Source organism: Montipora capricornis, chromosome 1 (assembly GCF_036669925.1).
Source record: "Montipora capricornis isolate CH-2021 chromosome 1, ASM3666992v2, whole genome shotgun sequence".
Taxonomy (NCBI): domain Eukaryota; kingdom Metazoa; phylum Cnidaria; class Anthozoa; order Scleractinia; family Acroporidae; genus Montipora; species Montipora capricornis.
In genome coordinates this window covers 22,882,350-22,898,944 of record NC_090883.1, presented here as the reverse complement: position 1 = coordinate 22,898,944, position 16,595 = coordinate 22,882,350, and the positions used below count along the sequence as shown (strand labels likewise).

General features: G+C 40.3%; 3 protein-coding genes across 4 annotated transcripts in view; 1 reads left to right on the top strand and 2 right to left on the bottom strand.

The window, feature by feature from the left end:
- Nucleotides 1–1,853: 1,853 nt before the first annotated feature.
- On the bottom strand, nt 1,854–4,225 carry LOC138028902 (uncharacterized). Of its 2 annotated transcripts, none has more exons than XM_068876580.1 (2): nt 4,002–4,225; nt 1,854–3,035 (listed from the first exon to the last, which is right to left on the bottom strand). In XM_068876580.1, exon 2 carries the CDS (start codon nt 3,020–3,022, stop codon nt 2,111–2,113), a length of 912 nt encoding a protein of 303 aa, XP_068732681.1. In that variant the 5' UTR covers nt 3,023–3,035; nt 4,002–4,225; the 3' UTR covers nt 1,854–2,110. The 2 variants fall into 2 exon arrangements, with proteins under 2 accessions (XP_068732681.1, XP_068732746.1); XM_068876645.1 differs by having other exon boundaries at nt 1,854–3,048; nt 4,002–4,171.
- A 517-nt stretch (nt 4,226–4,742) lies between these two features.
- Nucleotides 4,743–9,486, top strand: LOC138052455 (uncharacterized). The gene is made up of 2 exons (XM_068898958.1): nt 4,743–4,892; nt 7,174–9,486. The coding sequence occupies exon 2, from the start codon at nt 7,197–7,199 to the stop codon at nt 9,258–9,260; it is 2,064 nt and encodes a 687-aa protein (XP_068755059.1). The 5' UTR covers nt 4,743–4,892; nt 7,174–7,196; the 3' UTR covers nt 9,261–9,486.
- A 2,216-nt stretch (nt 9,487–11,702) lies between these two features.
- Nucleotides 11,703–16,595, bottom strand: part of LOC138060505 (vacuolar protein sorting-associated protein 16 homolog) — an 8,332-nt gene continuing 3,439 nt past the window's right edge. Inside the window, exons 4-5 of the mRNA XM_068906309.1 lie at nt 13,745–13,848; nt 11,703–12,600 (exon numbers count right to left, since the gene is read on the bottom strand). Of these exons, the coding sequence (XP_068762410.1) occupies nt 12,456–12,600; nt 13,745–13,848 (249 nt within the window). The 3' untranslated portion in view covers nt 11,703–12,455. The remainder of the gene's footprint in view (nt 12,601–13,744; nt 13,849–16,595) is intronic.

Sequence of the window (16,595 nt, the reverse complement as noted above, 5' to 3'; positions counted from 1 at the left end):
CTTTCAATCAATAGAATCTGAAGAGAAAACAACCACTTACCTGCTTACAAGGATGAAATTAAAATTTTGCTATTTTCCCCGATCCCCACCGTTTTTGTGTCGATAGAAATGGAAGGTGACGGTGCACCTCTGAGGCCCACCGATATGGTGTCCAAAACAAGTCCCTCAGTGCGCGTCGATTATGGGTAAGTTTAGGGATTATCAATTATCATTAAGTTAGAGAAACGATCATGCTATACGATGTAACTGCTGTATTGAGGAATGAGAACTAATTATTTAGTAATTTTGGCTCGCCGGACACAGGCTATCAGTTCATTTACCTACCTGCTGTACCTTATATGATGAAGGACGCGTCAGCAATAAAGGGAGCTGAAAACATTTTTGCAGCTCTGAGAAAAAATGGCCGACAAAAGCCGTTTTGGGCCGAAATTGACTGTGGCCGAAATCGATGCTGTAGTCGACACGGAAGAGTTGTTGATCCTGGAATTTTTAATAAAACAATTATTCGACTCGGGATTGCTGGATTTAAAATGATTATAACCGACTCGGCGCTATGTGCCTCGTTGGTTTTCTATCACTTCATATTCACCGCGCCCTCGAAGAATAATTGTTAAATATTACGGGACTTTAAATTCTTTCTTCAGTTGCTCAGCAAGTCTCAGGTCCCCTTAAAGTACGCAATGCGTTCAAAAAAACAAAACAAAAAAACACTTAATACACATAACAGCCTACGAGAAACATCCTCCTTCATTTAAGGGGCTTCACGTTGATCTGTTTTGAGTTGTCCGGCAGCTGAATAATAATTTTTAATAAATAGAACTTGTTAAAAGAGACGGTGCGAAACATAACTGAGGTTATTTATACACCTTTTGCTGTTGCGGATAGTAAAGATGAAAAGGGGATTTCATTCTAACAATTTAGGCTAATTTTGTTTTCAAATTTTCGCACCTTCTGATCATAAGAAATGGCCAAAATATTTACGAGACTTGTGCTGCCGATATCATCTACTACGTATCTCCTATAAATCTGACGGAATTGCATGAATATGAGAAAAGGTCATTAAGGCAAATTTCTGCTGAGTCTGAAAACCTTTAAGAATGCGTGTTTCAGAGAGGAGACGTCCACAAACAACCCAGTTGTGACAAAGCTCCCTAAGAGAAACAGAGATTTCGCAAAAACGTCCGTTTCCGGGAGAGACAGATAATCAATACACCTTATTCCAAAATGGCCGCTATTTAGATATTCTTTTGTTTGTATTCAAATTAGACCTTGATGCCTCGTTCAAGGCAAAATATTCTTTTGAATTTTAAGCTCAAGAACGAGGCATCAAGGGCTAATTTGAATAAAAACAAAAGAATATTTAAATGAAGGCCATTTTGGAATAAGGTCTATAGGGAGTTTAAGGTGACTGAATACACTTCTTAAGCGCTTATACTTACAATTCTGCACGAGTTATAAAAGCAAACCTAGCTAATTTCTCTTAAAATTTTTCCTCTGACTTTATTTTCACTACCTGGCGATGAAAGACAAATGAAAGGAAAGGAACTTTATTTAAGTGTCTAATCGTTCTAGCGCTGGAGCACTAATTAGGGACACTGTAAACTGAAATGAACAATTAACACAAATCAAGTCAAATGTTGGTTTTTGAGGAGAGGGGAAACTGGAGTACCCGGAGAAAACCTCTCGGTGCAGCGTAGAGAACCAACTAAGTCAATCCACATATGACGCCAAATCTGGGAATCGAACCCGGGCCACATTGGTGGGAGGCGAGTGCTCTCACCCCTGCGCCATCCCTGTTGGTTCGGTTTCATTAGCTCAATGACTTCTTAACGAGCATACAGTTTGTTGAGTCCGTATCAATTTTACTTTTTTATTAGCGAAGTCAAGTTTAACATAACTAACATTATACATGTACATGTGATTGATTAATCCGAGTTGACATTCAGTCACTTCTTGGTCCCTACAATGACTTAGCAGACGTTAGTTTTGATTAAGTTACCCTTTCTGTAAACCAGAGAGCAGAAATTCATCAGTACGATTCTCAACATCAGCATGTTATTTTGAATACTAACAGCCTGGGCTCAGCTATCCGTTGTTGGAATGATTTTGTCTAACCCGTCGGTCCGGGTGGTGGGTTGTCCAGGGCGCAACCTTCCAGTCCATTGACACCAAGGATATGATCCTTTTGAGGTTTGCGTCTGTCTGTGATGTCTGGTTTATTTGCCACGGTTTCACATTTCCTTGTGTAGTCAGGGCTGTTCGGGGTTTTCCACAAGGCGCAGGTCTCGGCCAAAGCTTTGTTATATGCGGTTTCGTCACCTTCAAAGGCGAACGAATACGCTAAAATAAGCGAGGCATAGCCGTTATCTTGGTAATCGAGAATAGCTTTAGCAAAAGAGCATGTGTTCTGGACTGCTTCAGCTTCATTAACGCCCCTCTGATCTCGTTGGTGTTCCAAGTACGTATCTACCAGTTTATCGTCTGTTATGAGTTTTGGGACGCGAAAAAGTGCCTTGTACACGTAGTCATCTCTACTAATACCAAGATTCTGGTCGACGAAAGCTTGGCGGAATGCCACGTCCTGGGTGTTTTCGCTGTTTTTCAAGGCTTCATCAGCAGCCTTTGTCATCTGACTGGTCACATAGTCAATGAGGTGTAAGTACCACTTTAAATAGGTGTCCTGCCTGATTTCCTCGACTTCTTTTTGAAGATTTTTTATTTGATTTTCGATGCTATCGACGCTTGTACTCAGGTCTTGTATCCTTTGGGAGATCACGTCTGGCGAACATTCCCCGGTTTCTGTGCAAGTGACGCTCATAATGAACCCAGCAATCCCTATTACTATGGACAAGGCGTCCACGTATGAGCCATAGGTTCGCTTTGCGATAATCCCTCTGGGCTGGGTGTGGTTTTTGTAGGCTCTGTGAAACTGTGTGTCGTATTTGGTTCCAAGTGTTACTGCGCTTGACCAAAGTACAAGTAGAACTACAGTTGATGACAGGAGAATTCGAGAGGTATCCATGTAGCTTTCGTACCTAGAACATAGAGCTACGGAGTATCAGCGAAAAGAGATGTTCACGGTGAACGACCCACAACGTGTCATTGCTATACCGAAGGTCGTGGGTTCAATTCCCACCCTGGTCAGAGTTTTTCTCTGTCTTTGTGTGATTCCAGTTCCATCAGTAGGGCTAACGCTCACATGGTTCACACGGGATAGAAATCTAGCACTTCACGTTACACTACACTGACTTCAGTTAATTCTGTTTAAAATATTAGTGCTACACGGCCAACTTTTGTATAAACGTAACCTTTCCTCGTACTTGTACATGTTAATTGCCGTGACTTTAAAATCTTCAGTTCCCACGGCCTGCTGCCGTCTGACCTTGTAGCTCAGTCGGTAGAGCGGTGGAGATCTAACCCGAAGGTCGTGGGTTCAATTCACACCCTGGTCAGAGTTTTTCTCTGTCCTTGAGTGGGCCCAGTTCCATCAGTAGGGCTAACGCTCACATGGTTCATATGGGATAGAAATCTAGCACTTCACGTTACACTACACTCACTTCAGTTATTTCTGTTTAAAATATTAGAGCTACACGGCCAACGTTTGTATAAACGTAACCTTTCCTCGTAATTGCTATACCAAGCCTAGTTAAGGCACAGACTAATATCGCCCATAGAACTATCGTTATCATCATTCACAAGTTTCCCGTGCAATACACAGAGAGAACATAAGATCAGATATGGGTAACATCGTGAATCCATTCATCTAAGAACAGGTCATTGCAACCTTTAATGCCTCGCCGACGGTTGCCAAACTTTGATTTATTAAGTCCACGTGTAACCCAACCACTATATAGTGATGATTTATTTTTTGTCTCATGGCCTTGTCATTACCGAAAGACTTGACAGTCTTGTAACTACCCTCGTACAAACGCTGAAAGTTCGGATTGCATCTCAGCGGTGAAGGTGAAAATTGGAAACTGAAAAATCGTCGTTGACTTTACCTTTTCGTCCCTGTTACGATTGATAGCAGCCAGATCTTCTTCTGAACAGATTACGCCCGACAGTCGAGTACCTTGTTAGGGCAGATTGTGCTTTGTTTCGTCTGCAGGGGAAACAATTTTCGTAAACCCCCTAGGATGATGTCATTAAAATCTATACGAACACGTTAAGAAGACAACAGAAGCAGTGCTCCAAGACCACTAATTGTATCACTGTCATGCCACATGAATCTGGTACCATGAAACACCAGTCTAGGATTCAGCCGCCGTATTTTATCAGCTAACAAAAGGATTTAAAATGGAATTGAAAAACAAACTAATAAACAAAATAAAAAGAAAAATGAAACAAGAAGAACCACAATAAAAAAATAACCATAAAATAATTTTTGTTGTCTTGAATGTGTGAGATCATCATTTGGTATTTAAAAATATGAGCTAATGACCTTAATAAAAAAAAAACTGTTAACATGCATATAAGCTTAGTACTTGTTGGATATCAGTATTTTATATCATGTTATCAACTTAGTGAAAAAAACCGTTCATTTTAACAAGGACAATGAAGGTTCAAGCAACTGTGGTAAGTATCAGAAAATATGAGGTAATGATATTAGCACGCATAAAAGCTTAGCAAGGTCAATAGAGCTTGTCGATATCATTAATAATTCGGTGTCATGTTATCGACTTGAGTGAACAAACCGTTCATTTTAACACGGACATTGAAGGTTAAAGCAACTGTGGCAAGTATTAGAAAAGATGAAGTAACGATATTAACATGCAGAAAAGCTTAGTTAGGTCCACTGAAACTTGTCCGATATCATTATTCGATATCACGTTATCGACTTAGAGGAGAAACCGTTCATTTTAACACGGGCATTGAAGGTTAAAGCATCTGTGGTAAGTATTTTTTTCTTCGCGGAATACGCGTTATCAGAATGGATATGAAATATTGATGGGAACATCACAGTTTATCCTAGAAATGCACAGAGCTAGGACAGCCCCACCTTCCAGCTGGGAGAGAGTTGTTCACAGTGACCGTCTTACAGACGTATCAGCGCTATACTGAGCACATCCTGACAAGGCATAGCGTGGTATAAATAATGGTAATAGGACTTAATGGAGTCCGATTTGTTTAAATAGGAGTTTGAGCAAGGATGGCACAGGCGGTTAGAGCGCGGTCTTGGTGCAAGAGGTCCTAAGTTCGATTCCCGGGTCTAGATCTCGCAGCCTTCTTTCGACTTCTTTCCTTACCGTGAAGCTAAGTAGCTTTAAATACCCGTGAAACGGAGCACTGATGGAAAGGGGGGAGTTATCGAAGTTAAATATGGTTACTTTACTTTACTTTGACCGAATAGAGGTTTTGCACGGCAGCCATTTTGCATGGCAGGAACAATAGATTCTTTTTAAATACTTTTGTCCTTTGGCCATTTCAATTTCAGCAGGAAAAGTAAACAAACAGCGGTTACAAGGTTAAAGCAACTGTGGCAAGTATTAGAAAAGATGAGGTAACGATATTAACATGCAGAAAAGCTTAGTTAGGTCCACTGAAACTTGTTCGATATCATTATTCGATATCACGTCATCGACTTAGGGGAGAAACCGTTAATTTTAACACGGGTATTGAAGGTAGCGTTAAGTCTTTTTTTCCTTACAAAGATCGTTTCAGTCGTTCTCAAAGATCAATAATAGTATACAAAGCCAGTTATTGGGACTGTGATTCCTTCTACATCGGCAAAACAAAAAGAAGATTGCATGACAGGAAGTCCGAGCATTTAAAAGCTCTTACACAAGTCGGCCACGCCTCTGCTGTTGCAGACCATACTATTTTTACCGGTCATAACATCAAATGGGACTATTTTGTAATCCTCGCAACTGGAAAGTCCGACTTGCAGTGTAAAATCAAAGAAACGCTATTAATCAGTGACTTAAAACCCTCTTTTAATGAATACAATGGTAGTGAGAAGCTTTTTCTTTATTAATTTCTTCCGGAAGTATCAACTACCGGAAGTTTCGATTTTGTTATCACACTTTTTAACTAGTCACCAGTGCCTCACTCTAGTGTTTTAAAATTTTGTGTAACAGTTTTAACCGTCACTTCTGATGATGTATGTTGCAACATACGAAACGTCAAGTGTACCATGAAAATGTTTGTAACCGCTGTTTGTTTTCTTTTCCTGCTGAGATTCTTTTTCCTTTGGGAACAAATGTCTTTTCTAATGGAAAACATTTTCATTGTTCCTGCCATGCAACATGGCTGCCGTGCAAAAACTCTATTGGTCGACACCAAGTCATTCTTTTTTCAATGTCTGATGTTACAAATTTGTCCCTTATGAAAAATCCCCAGTTTGGTAGGGTAAGTGGTTGTTGCTATGGTTACTGTGATAAATTATGTGATTGGTGGATTAAACTGAGTGCACTTATTATGACTGGCTGATGTAACTGTCTGATTTCAGGTATCCGATTACAGCCAACTTTCCCACTTCACTGTCCGATTTCAACCTTACACACTAATTAGTGAAAAATAAAGTAGTTCAAGCACCAATCAAATTTGAGAAAATTGTAATGGTTATGAATAGATAAGTAATAGATACGAATGGCAAGAAAAAGTCAAAATCAGGATTGTTGCAAGAAATAGTTCCGTCAGTGACCGTCAGTTTATGTTTGGTAATGGGAATATGGGTGAGATAGGTACCCCAGTTCATTCTCGGTCAAAGAAGGGCATAGACTAGGCTGAGATGCCCAGCCCTTGGTGACACGAGCGTAGCTAGGATTTTTCAAAGGGAGGGGGGGGGGGGGGAGCAATTACACTCTCTCACGCTCAGACAATTTTTCGGATGAGCAGTGAGTGCGGGGGGAGGGACAAGCATACAAAATAGCTGCATAGATGAATTAAGTTCTAGGTGACAGAAACTACTGTGTTCCAGTCTCACAGATATGGTTTGCAATATGTTGTTGACTGTCACAAGGGGTTGGGGTTATGGGAACCCCAAGAAAAGAACAGATTTTTCAGCTTGGCAACACTTGACGCAATTAGTTTCCGTATTAGGCCATACGGCATATGAGCTGAAAACATTTAAGGAGATTGAGTGAACGAGTGAGAAAGCTAGAAACGCAATATCCGAGTTCGAAACTTTAATAAAATGAAAGTAAATTGGAACTTTCGTTCTATTTGCGCCAGAAAAGAATTACAAGCATCAAGTCATGGCGGCTGTTCGAGTTGTTCTACTTTCTTTGTTACTGGCACTGTCTTTGGTGTCATCCTCCCAGTCCTTGCCGAGATCGCAAGAAAACACAAATGCCACCAAAGCAGAAAATCCGTCACTCGGCAGAGATAAACGGGCCGTTGGCGTTCTAACCATCCTAGGGCTCGCCGTGAGTTTGGCATCAACTATTCAGGGAGGAATCTGCACTTTTTCTACTATCTGTGGTAGTGACCCTCTTCCGACTATGTTACACGACCTCCAAGAGAGAGTGGACGATATTGAAAGTGGCCTTTCGTCGCTTCAGGCAAGTGTGGCCGACATTTGGCAAGAGTCTAAGCGTAGCTGGTACTTTGACCAAATAGAATACGTCAGCCATCTTCGTAATGAAGTTCTGGAAATCATTGAACCGAGTAACCAGCAAGACTTGCTCCAGGAGTTACAGTTGCAACGCTTCATCAACGAAGCGTTGGGGGAAAACGGAAAGGACAAAAACGTGCTGGAGGCTCTCTATAACATCCCTAGACTTGTGACGGAAGAAAGATTGGTCGAGCATTACCTCACAAACCAGAAAAGATTGTATCCTAATAACCATCGTAAAGCCCTTGAAAACACGTGGATATTAATCAAGGAGATTTTCCAGCTGCAGACAGACGGTTATATCTCGGTCTTATTTGCATATGCCTTCAAATACAAGAATGAAAACATCCAAGACAGAAATGCCCGGAATCAGGTAAAATCGTGGAAAAGAGAAAAACCCGACGATTTTTTTTCGGCTAAGAACAAAGGGATAGGAAAGAAACTCTACTTGGACAAAGTTCAAAGAGGATTCCATGAACAAGCGAGAGAAAGGGATGCATACAGTGAACAAGCAAAGGCGGACGCTTACAAGAATGCTTTGTCAGAGATTTGCTCCCTATGGCAATCTACCGATACTGATTTTCAAGCAAAATGCTCGGAGCTAAACAAGAATCAACCGCATCTCAAAGACCTGCGGCATCAACAGCAGGATCACATTGATACAATCATAGAGCTTTTCCAGTTCCCTGCTTTGCAAGTAGGGGAGAAGGATTGCCGCGATGATGGCACCAGGGGATTCACGCTAGCTGCAATAGGTGATCATTCTAGTACGTTTTGGGGATATGTTACCAAATATGGGCAACTGACGGAAACAAACAAAGCAAAAATCACCAGGATTTACAGTTTACCAGACGACTGTAATGGTCAGTGCCATCCAATTGATGTATCTGTGGGTGGACGCACAAATGAAGATTTTCGCGTAGCTACGGTAACTGAAGAAGAGTATGTGCTGCTTTACAGGATCGGGAAACACTATCAATTACACCTCGTCTGCAAAAAGCGTATACAGGCACTAGCAAGCACTGGAAATTTAAAGTCAGTGGTGGTTTGCGGGAACTTATTCGGATACATGACCCTATATGGAAAGATTGAACTTTTCCACTGCAACGACCTCAATAATCCAGTCAAGACTTGGACCTTGTTCAATAGCTTTGAGCACTTTCGCCTTCGCTGCTCTAATGATGGAATGAAATTATTGGTCGAATCACAGCTCAACCCAGATTATGAAAGCGCTCCTGTGGAATATTTCTGGGGATTTGCTGCGATCGAAATCGACCCAACCGAAGAAGACTACAACCCAGATCTCGCACAAACTTACGCTGTTAAGAGTCAGGCAGAGATAGTCGGGGAGCACAAGGATTTAAAAACATGGGAAGACCAGGACAATAAAAGACGTCTTCAAATGATGCGAGGTCTCGCTCTTGATAGCAACGAAAACTTTTTCATAGCATCCATGCGTTATTCCGGTGTTGCTTCCGGGCCTGATTACTCAATTAGCGGAGTCTATCAGCGGAAATCAGACGGCACGTACCGTGTTATTCGCGAATACCCCGAAAGTGAGGAGCCCAGTTTTTCCGACGTTGCCGTCGACGAAGATGGGTTCGTGTACGTCGAGCAGCTAGAGAACAACGATAGCGGAGGGATTAAATCATGCGTCTACAAGTATCAATTTCAGGTGGATTTTGAAAATATCGACGTACCCTAGCCTTAGACGACGAAGATGAACTGACACCCGATATTCTTCTGTGTGAAGACGGCAAGCAAAGACAAGAAAAGCTTCTGTAAACATAAGCAACAAATCATATGAAACAACTGAAGAAATACTAATCAATTTTGATTTTGAATTAAATGAACAAGATGAAAAATATCGATTTATCTTGGACTGACAACCAATTAAAAGATGAAAAGAGATAATAAAGAAAAGGTGCTCATATTGATGTCCGATTTTCTCATAAGAAATGGAGGGTGCACAGCGAATACATCAGGGTTGTTGGTCCGAGAAATCGAAGACTCGGGATATCAAATATGGATTTCTTTGTCCTAATAGAAATGACCCCTTGTTTCCCCTGATGTTCCACCCTTCCCTGCAAGTGTCAACCAGTTTTCCCAGGAGAACAAAATTTATAAATGTATAGACGAGTACTTTCATACGAAAAAGGAACTTTGACATGAGAAATTATCGAGCCTCTGCGATTCCGGTGAAATGCTTTACCAACTCAGCTATGAGGCCACCAAGAGGAGAGAGTCAATGGGTCTTTTGCAGCTTAGTGATCACATAGAACAAAAACTGCCATACTGGAACGCAACTTGCGCACTGGGACATCTAAAACGAGGCAACTTATTGTGCCATGTGATCACAAGCTGCAAAAGGCCTATTTTTTGGGCTTGTATTCCCTATGAATGACCCATTAATGCATCGCAGAGACCATTGTTCGAATCCCATCAAAGCCACGCACCTGAATTTCTCAGGTGTCTATCTTGTCGGTAAAATCCATTCTCAGGTTGAATTCGTATTTACCTTGGTTAAATTGATGATCCTCATTTTACCATGGTTGAATATGCACTCCCCCACCCCCAAAAGGATTGAAAACACCTATACCCTCCATCAAGCTCTCAGTATCGGTTTCATACACTTATGCCTTCAATCTTAACATTACAACGTAATAAAGCAGCAAAGAACTGTACTATGCACTTTCCGGTGTCAGAACTCGGACCCTCCAGCTCTGCAGTCCTGTGTCTTCACCACTACACTACAACGACGAACATGCTCAAAGCTCAAGCTCAAGACATCCATATATAATAACCAATTTAATCCTAACCAACTTCTAATTTCTCTCTATTGATGGTTTTCAGCTGACGTCACAGAACAATGCAGTAGAATGTCTTTTAGGAATTTGACTCTATTATTATGCAAAACTTGTGGGGTCATTTTCTATTGTTTTCTACACCAACATGGCCGTCTCATCACGTGGATGCAACCACATGGCCATCTCATCACGTGGATGCAAACCAAGAATAGGCTTAATTTAGGCTCCAAAAAAGTTTCTTCAATTCATATGGATGCATGCGCTCATATACAACCCATTGCAGGTATTTAAAAATGAGGATCACCAATTTGTTCTTTGTAAAAACGGATTCAACCTGAAAACGGATTTTACCGGCAACATCTACAACAACAATTTGTTTACACTCCGCTCACTCATTCGAGAAAAATTGCAATAAGGGCCATCATAAGCCGGAATTATAAAATAAAGCTGGCTACCTGTAATAACCATAGGGGCTAATCGTCACAGGTGGCCTGTTAAGTTGAGCTTTTTTATCAATTTCATTCCAAATTTAAGTTCCCTTCAATCATATCCTAAACTCTCCATAGTTCGTGCGGAAAACAGCAAGGGAAAAAGTTATTTAGAAATAACAAAGCGGCGAAGCTTACAAAGTATACCTGTGCATGCTCCTAGATCTTTTCTTTGAGAGCTCGTGTATATGATTTTTTCCAATTTAAATGACGGTCCATATGAGACGATTGCTTAAGTGTCCAGATAAATACGAGGATTACTTTTCCCCGGCTTCGCCCGGCTTTAACCCGGGCGTCAAATTGTATACATTTATTTGAAACTTTTAACAAAAGAAAAAAAAATACACTAGTGTCGAGAGTAGTGAGAGCCTGTGAGAATTAGTGGTCAAAGATCAACACCGTTAATTAATTAATTAATGTAAGAGTATTGGCTATCTATTTGGAGGCAATGGAACTCCCATCAGGGGGAGACAGTTCTAATGTGGAGGAACTTAGGCAATTATGTTCGTCAAACCGCACCTTCAGCGAACTTTCAAAGTGCATCAAAGTGGTTTTATTTCCGTTCGGTAAACGAAAGACTGTGTTGGTTGACAGAAGTTCATCCTAGGCTTCACATTTCGTTAAGAAGGCCTTTTTTAGGTAAGCCTCTTAATTTTCATCATTCACTTAGTTCATATTTAACAGGTTTGATACCGTCCTTATATGTGTACATTGTGTGTCCTTGTGTTTTGTACATGGGTTTTGTAACTGCGTGTGGTATAAATTAATGCAAACGAATTTCTACTAGTGGTAGCCCTTTTAACACCCTGCTCGCAGAGCCTTTCTTTCGGCGTTCTCGAGAAAGACTTTGCATGAATCGAGAAAGATCTTTAATGAGTATTCGCTGCATGTTGCCAAGATACAGTCTCGACCCAGGGCCTAATAGGCCAGATGTTTCCGCCATCCTAGTTTTTCCACGGTATAGCGGGCTCAATTATAACCATCGGTTTTATCACTAAACGAATGCTTGCACTGGAAAAACCAGTTTGACGAGAGGAAACAAGATTGACTAGACCAGAAGTTGAAAGAGTGGACGTGATTCAGGCATAGGCTCCTTTTCTCCTCCTCGTAAAGAAGAAGATAAAAGGAGGCTCTGCCCTGTTAACAAATATATTTCCAAACACTATTTATTGTAAATTTAATTTTATGATAGATTATAACTAAATCCTGTTACTCTCAATACAAATTTGCGTTATTTAAAACAATTAATGATCATTAGTGTTCCACTGATTGCATCCAATTGTTGCATTTATTTGGTCGCATTTATTGTTGCATTTATTTTTGATCAGTTCACTCTTGTTCAATTTATTGCATCATATCACAATCATTCCGCTGGATGTTCTGCTCTAGTCTCCTTGGGGTGTCACGCATTACACCGCGTTACATTGCAGAAGATGCTGTACCTTCCCTCCCGCATTTTGCCCTCGACATGAAAAATCAGGCTATTATCTTGAGGTAAGACGCCCACACGCAATTGGTTGGTTTACTAAGGCACATATAGGTTAAAAATTGGTGGATCGAAATTCCATTGAAGATCACAGTTTGAACACGCTGGTAAGATGATCTTTATCGCCGTTGACGAAGATGACCCTTCATCTCTTGAATGCGGTTGACAAGAGGACGATAAGAATTCGAACATTTCCCAAGCACTAGATCCAGACCCTCCTCGCTTTTCTGAGCAAAAGCTGTCTCCGCAGCATCTTCGTATTTCCTGTGGGAAAGATAACCAAACCCAAGAAAACAAATCAGCTAAATTATCTTATTTTTAGCTTCCACCACAAAGTCAAAACTGGAAAAGATCTCGAAACTATTTGCCAACAGCTAATATTCTTTTGTCTTGAAGGAGTCGAAAAGAAAAATGTAATTTGATCTGAAAGTCATGCCTCAAACGAGTTTCGAGGAAAACAGATAGCGAAGTGGTGCCGGGGAGCACTCACACCTACCAGCGATGTGTCCAGGTTCAATTTCCGTAGTCAGCGTCCGATGTGGGTTGAATTTGTTAGTTCGCTACACTGCTCCGAGACGTTTTCGCCATTTATTTCATATGAGTTAATTTGCTTTGATTTTAATTATATTTATGGGAGTAAATTTGAGCGGTTTTTAATTTTGCTGATGTTTTTTTCTTCTGGAACTTATTTTTGCGGATCAAGTACCATCCGCAAAATCCGCAAAATTAAACCCCGCAAAATAACACTGCTACACGGTATACGTAAATAAAACTCTTACTCCATGATAGTTTAAACACACGTGTGTAAACTTGGCTGCCTAGAGTGTGCTTTCCCGAGCCCCGAAAGATCCAACAAGAATACAAGTGAACAGCCATGACAAGATACTGTCTTAATTTCGACTTCCCCTTGACAAGACTGAGCATTTCACATCAACATGTAGCTTGTGGGAATTGCATAGAATGGAAACGGGTGAAACTGTCTTTGTTTGATTGGATAAAATCCCTTGTCCTACTGAAATCTACTTTTCGGGTTTTAATCCGTGCGCAAAACAACGTCTTACAAAACTGGTCAAACCAGGGTACGGTGATCATAAACTGAAAAAGAACCACTTTAACTTAAAGTCTCTGAGAATATGTAGATGAGCACAAGAGCTCTACTCATTGGGGAGACTAAATTAAACAAACGAATTTTTATGCAAAGATACTAGTTCAGATAGCCAAAATCAATTGAGGCAATAATCTGTGCGGTTGGCATGAGATCCTAATATGAATTTACCTACAAAAAAACCAAGCCTTTTGACAGAAAGTACGACTAAAAGCATTCTACTCCTAATCATTTCTCTTCAGAAGGGAACTCGAACATCTGAAATACGAGAAAAGTATATACTGTGCGATGAAATGAACTCACCCGAGTTTCACGTAACAAACCACTTTGTTCTCAGGGAGAACTCGAGAGACGTACTTCTCTGCTTCGACTCTGCTGTTAAATTCCAGACAAGCCTCAAAAAATGGCTGGGGTTAAAACAAGGGGAAAAATACACATTTAGGATTAGCAAGAAATGACAACCGAAAAAGATTTCTGTATTTCGCGCTGTGACATAGAAGACACGAAACGGGGATCTGTGTTTGCAATTTTCGCCTTATCAGCATATGCCTGGCACTATTGATAGAGCAAAATGTACATGGATTAACACGAAATCAAATACAGTAAACACCTGCATACAAGAACACGTGGATTAATAACATCAGGCTGAAATTTGGCCAATAAAGCACCACCATATAAATAAGAACAAATTCAGCCTGAAAAATAAAACATGTTCTTGGTATAAAGGGAAATGGTATTTGAATAAGGAAACAATACAGTGCAGTAACTCATATCAAAGTACCATGGTATTAAGAAGCATGACAAAACAAGAAAGCATCGTATGTTAATTACACCTCTAGTAATGTATAATTTGAAGTATTTCAGAAACCAATTTTAAGAACATTTTAAGAACACTTTCAGGCTAATTTCTCACTAAGAACCCCTCAAATAAGAACACGATCAGCCTGAAGCCTGGAATCAGAGTTCTTATGTGCGGGTGTTTACTGTATACACATTCTCACGCCATCGCCATGCTTGTCTGGGAAGTTTTCACGGGCAACTCAACTTAAGGAGGCTCAAAAGGGCTTTGAAAGTAACAGTGGGTTTCCACTGGAAAAAAAAAATTACAACACTGCCGACCCTTTCAGTAGGAGAACGTTTTGATATTTGTATCATACTATTGTCAGCCAATTTTAAGGTTGTCCCCCAGTCTGCAGTTGTTGCTATGGTAACGGCACAGAACTGCAAAAAGACCCTCTAAAACTCAGTTTTTGGAAAAATATCTTAAAAATCAATTCGGTGACCTAGACGTACATTTTTTTCAAATTTCGAAAAACCCCATTAAATTTTCTTACCAAATTAACAGTATAGGAAAAAATCTATCTCAGTAGTAGCACTTGAGTTATTTATGAAAACGCTATTGAAAGCTAACTACCACTAGATAATATGCTTTTCACTTTTTTATGCATGCAAAGAAACGAATCTTACTTATTGGCAAAAAATCAAGCGAAGTCACTGCACTAAGTTTCATGACTATTGCTCAACACATCTGACAAAATTAATTTACAGTTTTCCCGATTTTAGGCCACATTGCGTGTGTGGCCTACACGGAGCGCGCTCATCTAAAAACTCTTCTAAGACTCCATAAACATAAATAATGAGATCTCTCACAAACCATACAATCACTAACTATTGAAAGTGCAGTGCATAATCACCTTCCTGAAAATTTGAGCCCGATATATCAGATAACTTTTGAGGACACATGCTTTGAAAATTGTTAACTTACACAAAATGATTGAAGATTGATCCTCGCACACATCTGGGCAATTTAAGAAATTGTCTCTTTTTGACATCTGAAAAATTCAGGTGATTTTGACGGGATTCGAACCCAGGACCTCTGCGATGTCGATGCAATGCTCTGTCAACTGAGCTATGAAGTCACTCATTTAGGATCTGAACAATTTGTTGGGCCAAGAGAAAATGAGGGGACAGAGAGGGAGGCTCAGGGCGTTGGCCGGGATATATTATGTCCACGAAAGTTATTTTTAGACGAGCGGATTTCTTGGTTCTAGCAGAAGTCTGTCTTCCGAGACGTCCGCATGCAGTCTTGCCTCGCTCTCAGGTTCTTAGTGAAAAGAGAAAATGACGGCGCACTTGGAAGGCTTATTAATATTTATTTTCTTTCAAACATCGGACCGAAGTTGGCCTGCATGCGGACGTCTCGGAAGACTTCCGCTCGTCTAAAAATAACTTTCGTGGACATGACATATCCCAAGGGCTGGACCGGGAGCCTCCCTCTCTGTCCCCTCATTTTCTCTTGGTTGGGCTAATGTCGTCTCGTGAAAGGACTCGATGAATCAAAGAAAATGCATAAATATTCGAAGTACGAGTTATAGACGAATGACAGAAAAGATCTTAGCACTTAGCTGGACAAGTTAAAGTGGTACTACGACCAAAAAAACAAATCTTTATTTCCTTTGAATTTCAAAAGTATGTTAACTAAACACTAACTGACCCAAGTTTTAAGTTCTGATTTTAAAAAGACACCTGTTTATTTTAACTGGAATTCTCTTATTTATTGGTCCGCCATTACTAACTTTAAAATCTTGATGGAGCTGGGTCGAGGAGAAAATGACGTTAAAGACACTAGTTTAAGAATGCAATGCGTGCGTACGCGGCTGAATTAATATGCAGCACGGGAGTTTCGGGCTTTCAGACTTTTAACCCGTGTTTTGCATGTGTAATAAATTGCGTTTACACGCTGAAATTTTAAGCTAGTGAATAAATGACGTCATTTTCTCTAAATCCAACCCTCTGAGGTCTAATCGGTCAGTTTTAAACGTGAGTAATGGCGGACCGTGAAATCCAAAACGTACACTCAAAATAAACAGCCTTTGGATAAAACTGAAAAATTTTGCCAGTTGGGTGTTAAGCGAACACACTTTCAAAATCTGAAGAAAAAAGGAAATGTTTTCTTGATCATAGTACAATTTAAGCAATTGTGAATGTCTCTTTTTGACGCAGGAAAAATTCAGGAGGCTTCAAGGAGGTTCGAACCAAGACCTCAGAATGACACAGAATGGATGGGCTCATTAGCGCTTCTTCAACCCAACAAGTTATCACCTTTTTATGGACAATATTTCGCTTAATTATCATCCAAAATAAAAGGCTCAAA

Bases quoted from the DNA above. Each gene is read 5' to 3' on its own strand.
- LOC138028902 (XM_068876580.1), bottom strand. From the start codon at position 3,022: ATGGATACCTCTCGAATTCTCCTGTCATCAACTGTAGTTCTACTTGTA.
- LOC138052455 (XM_068898958.1), top strand. From the start codon at position 7,197: ATGGCGGCTGTTCGAGTTGTTCTACTTTCTTTGTTACTGGCACTGTCT.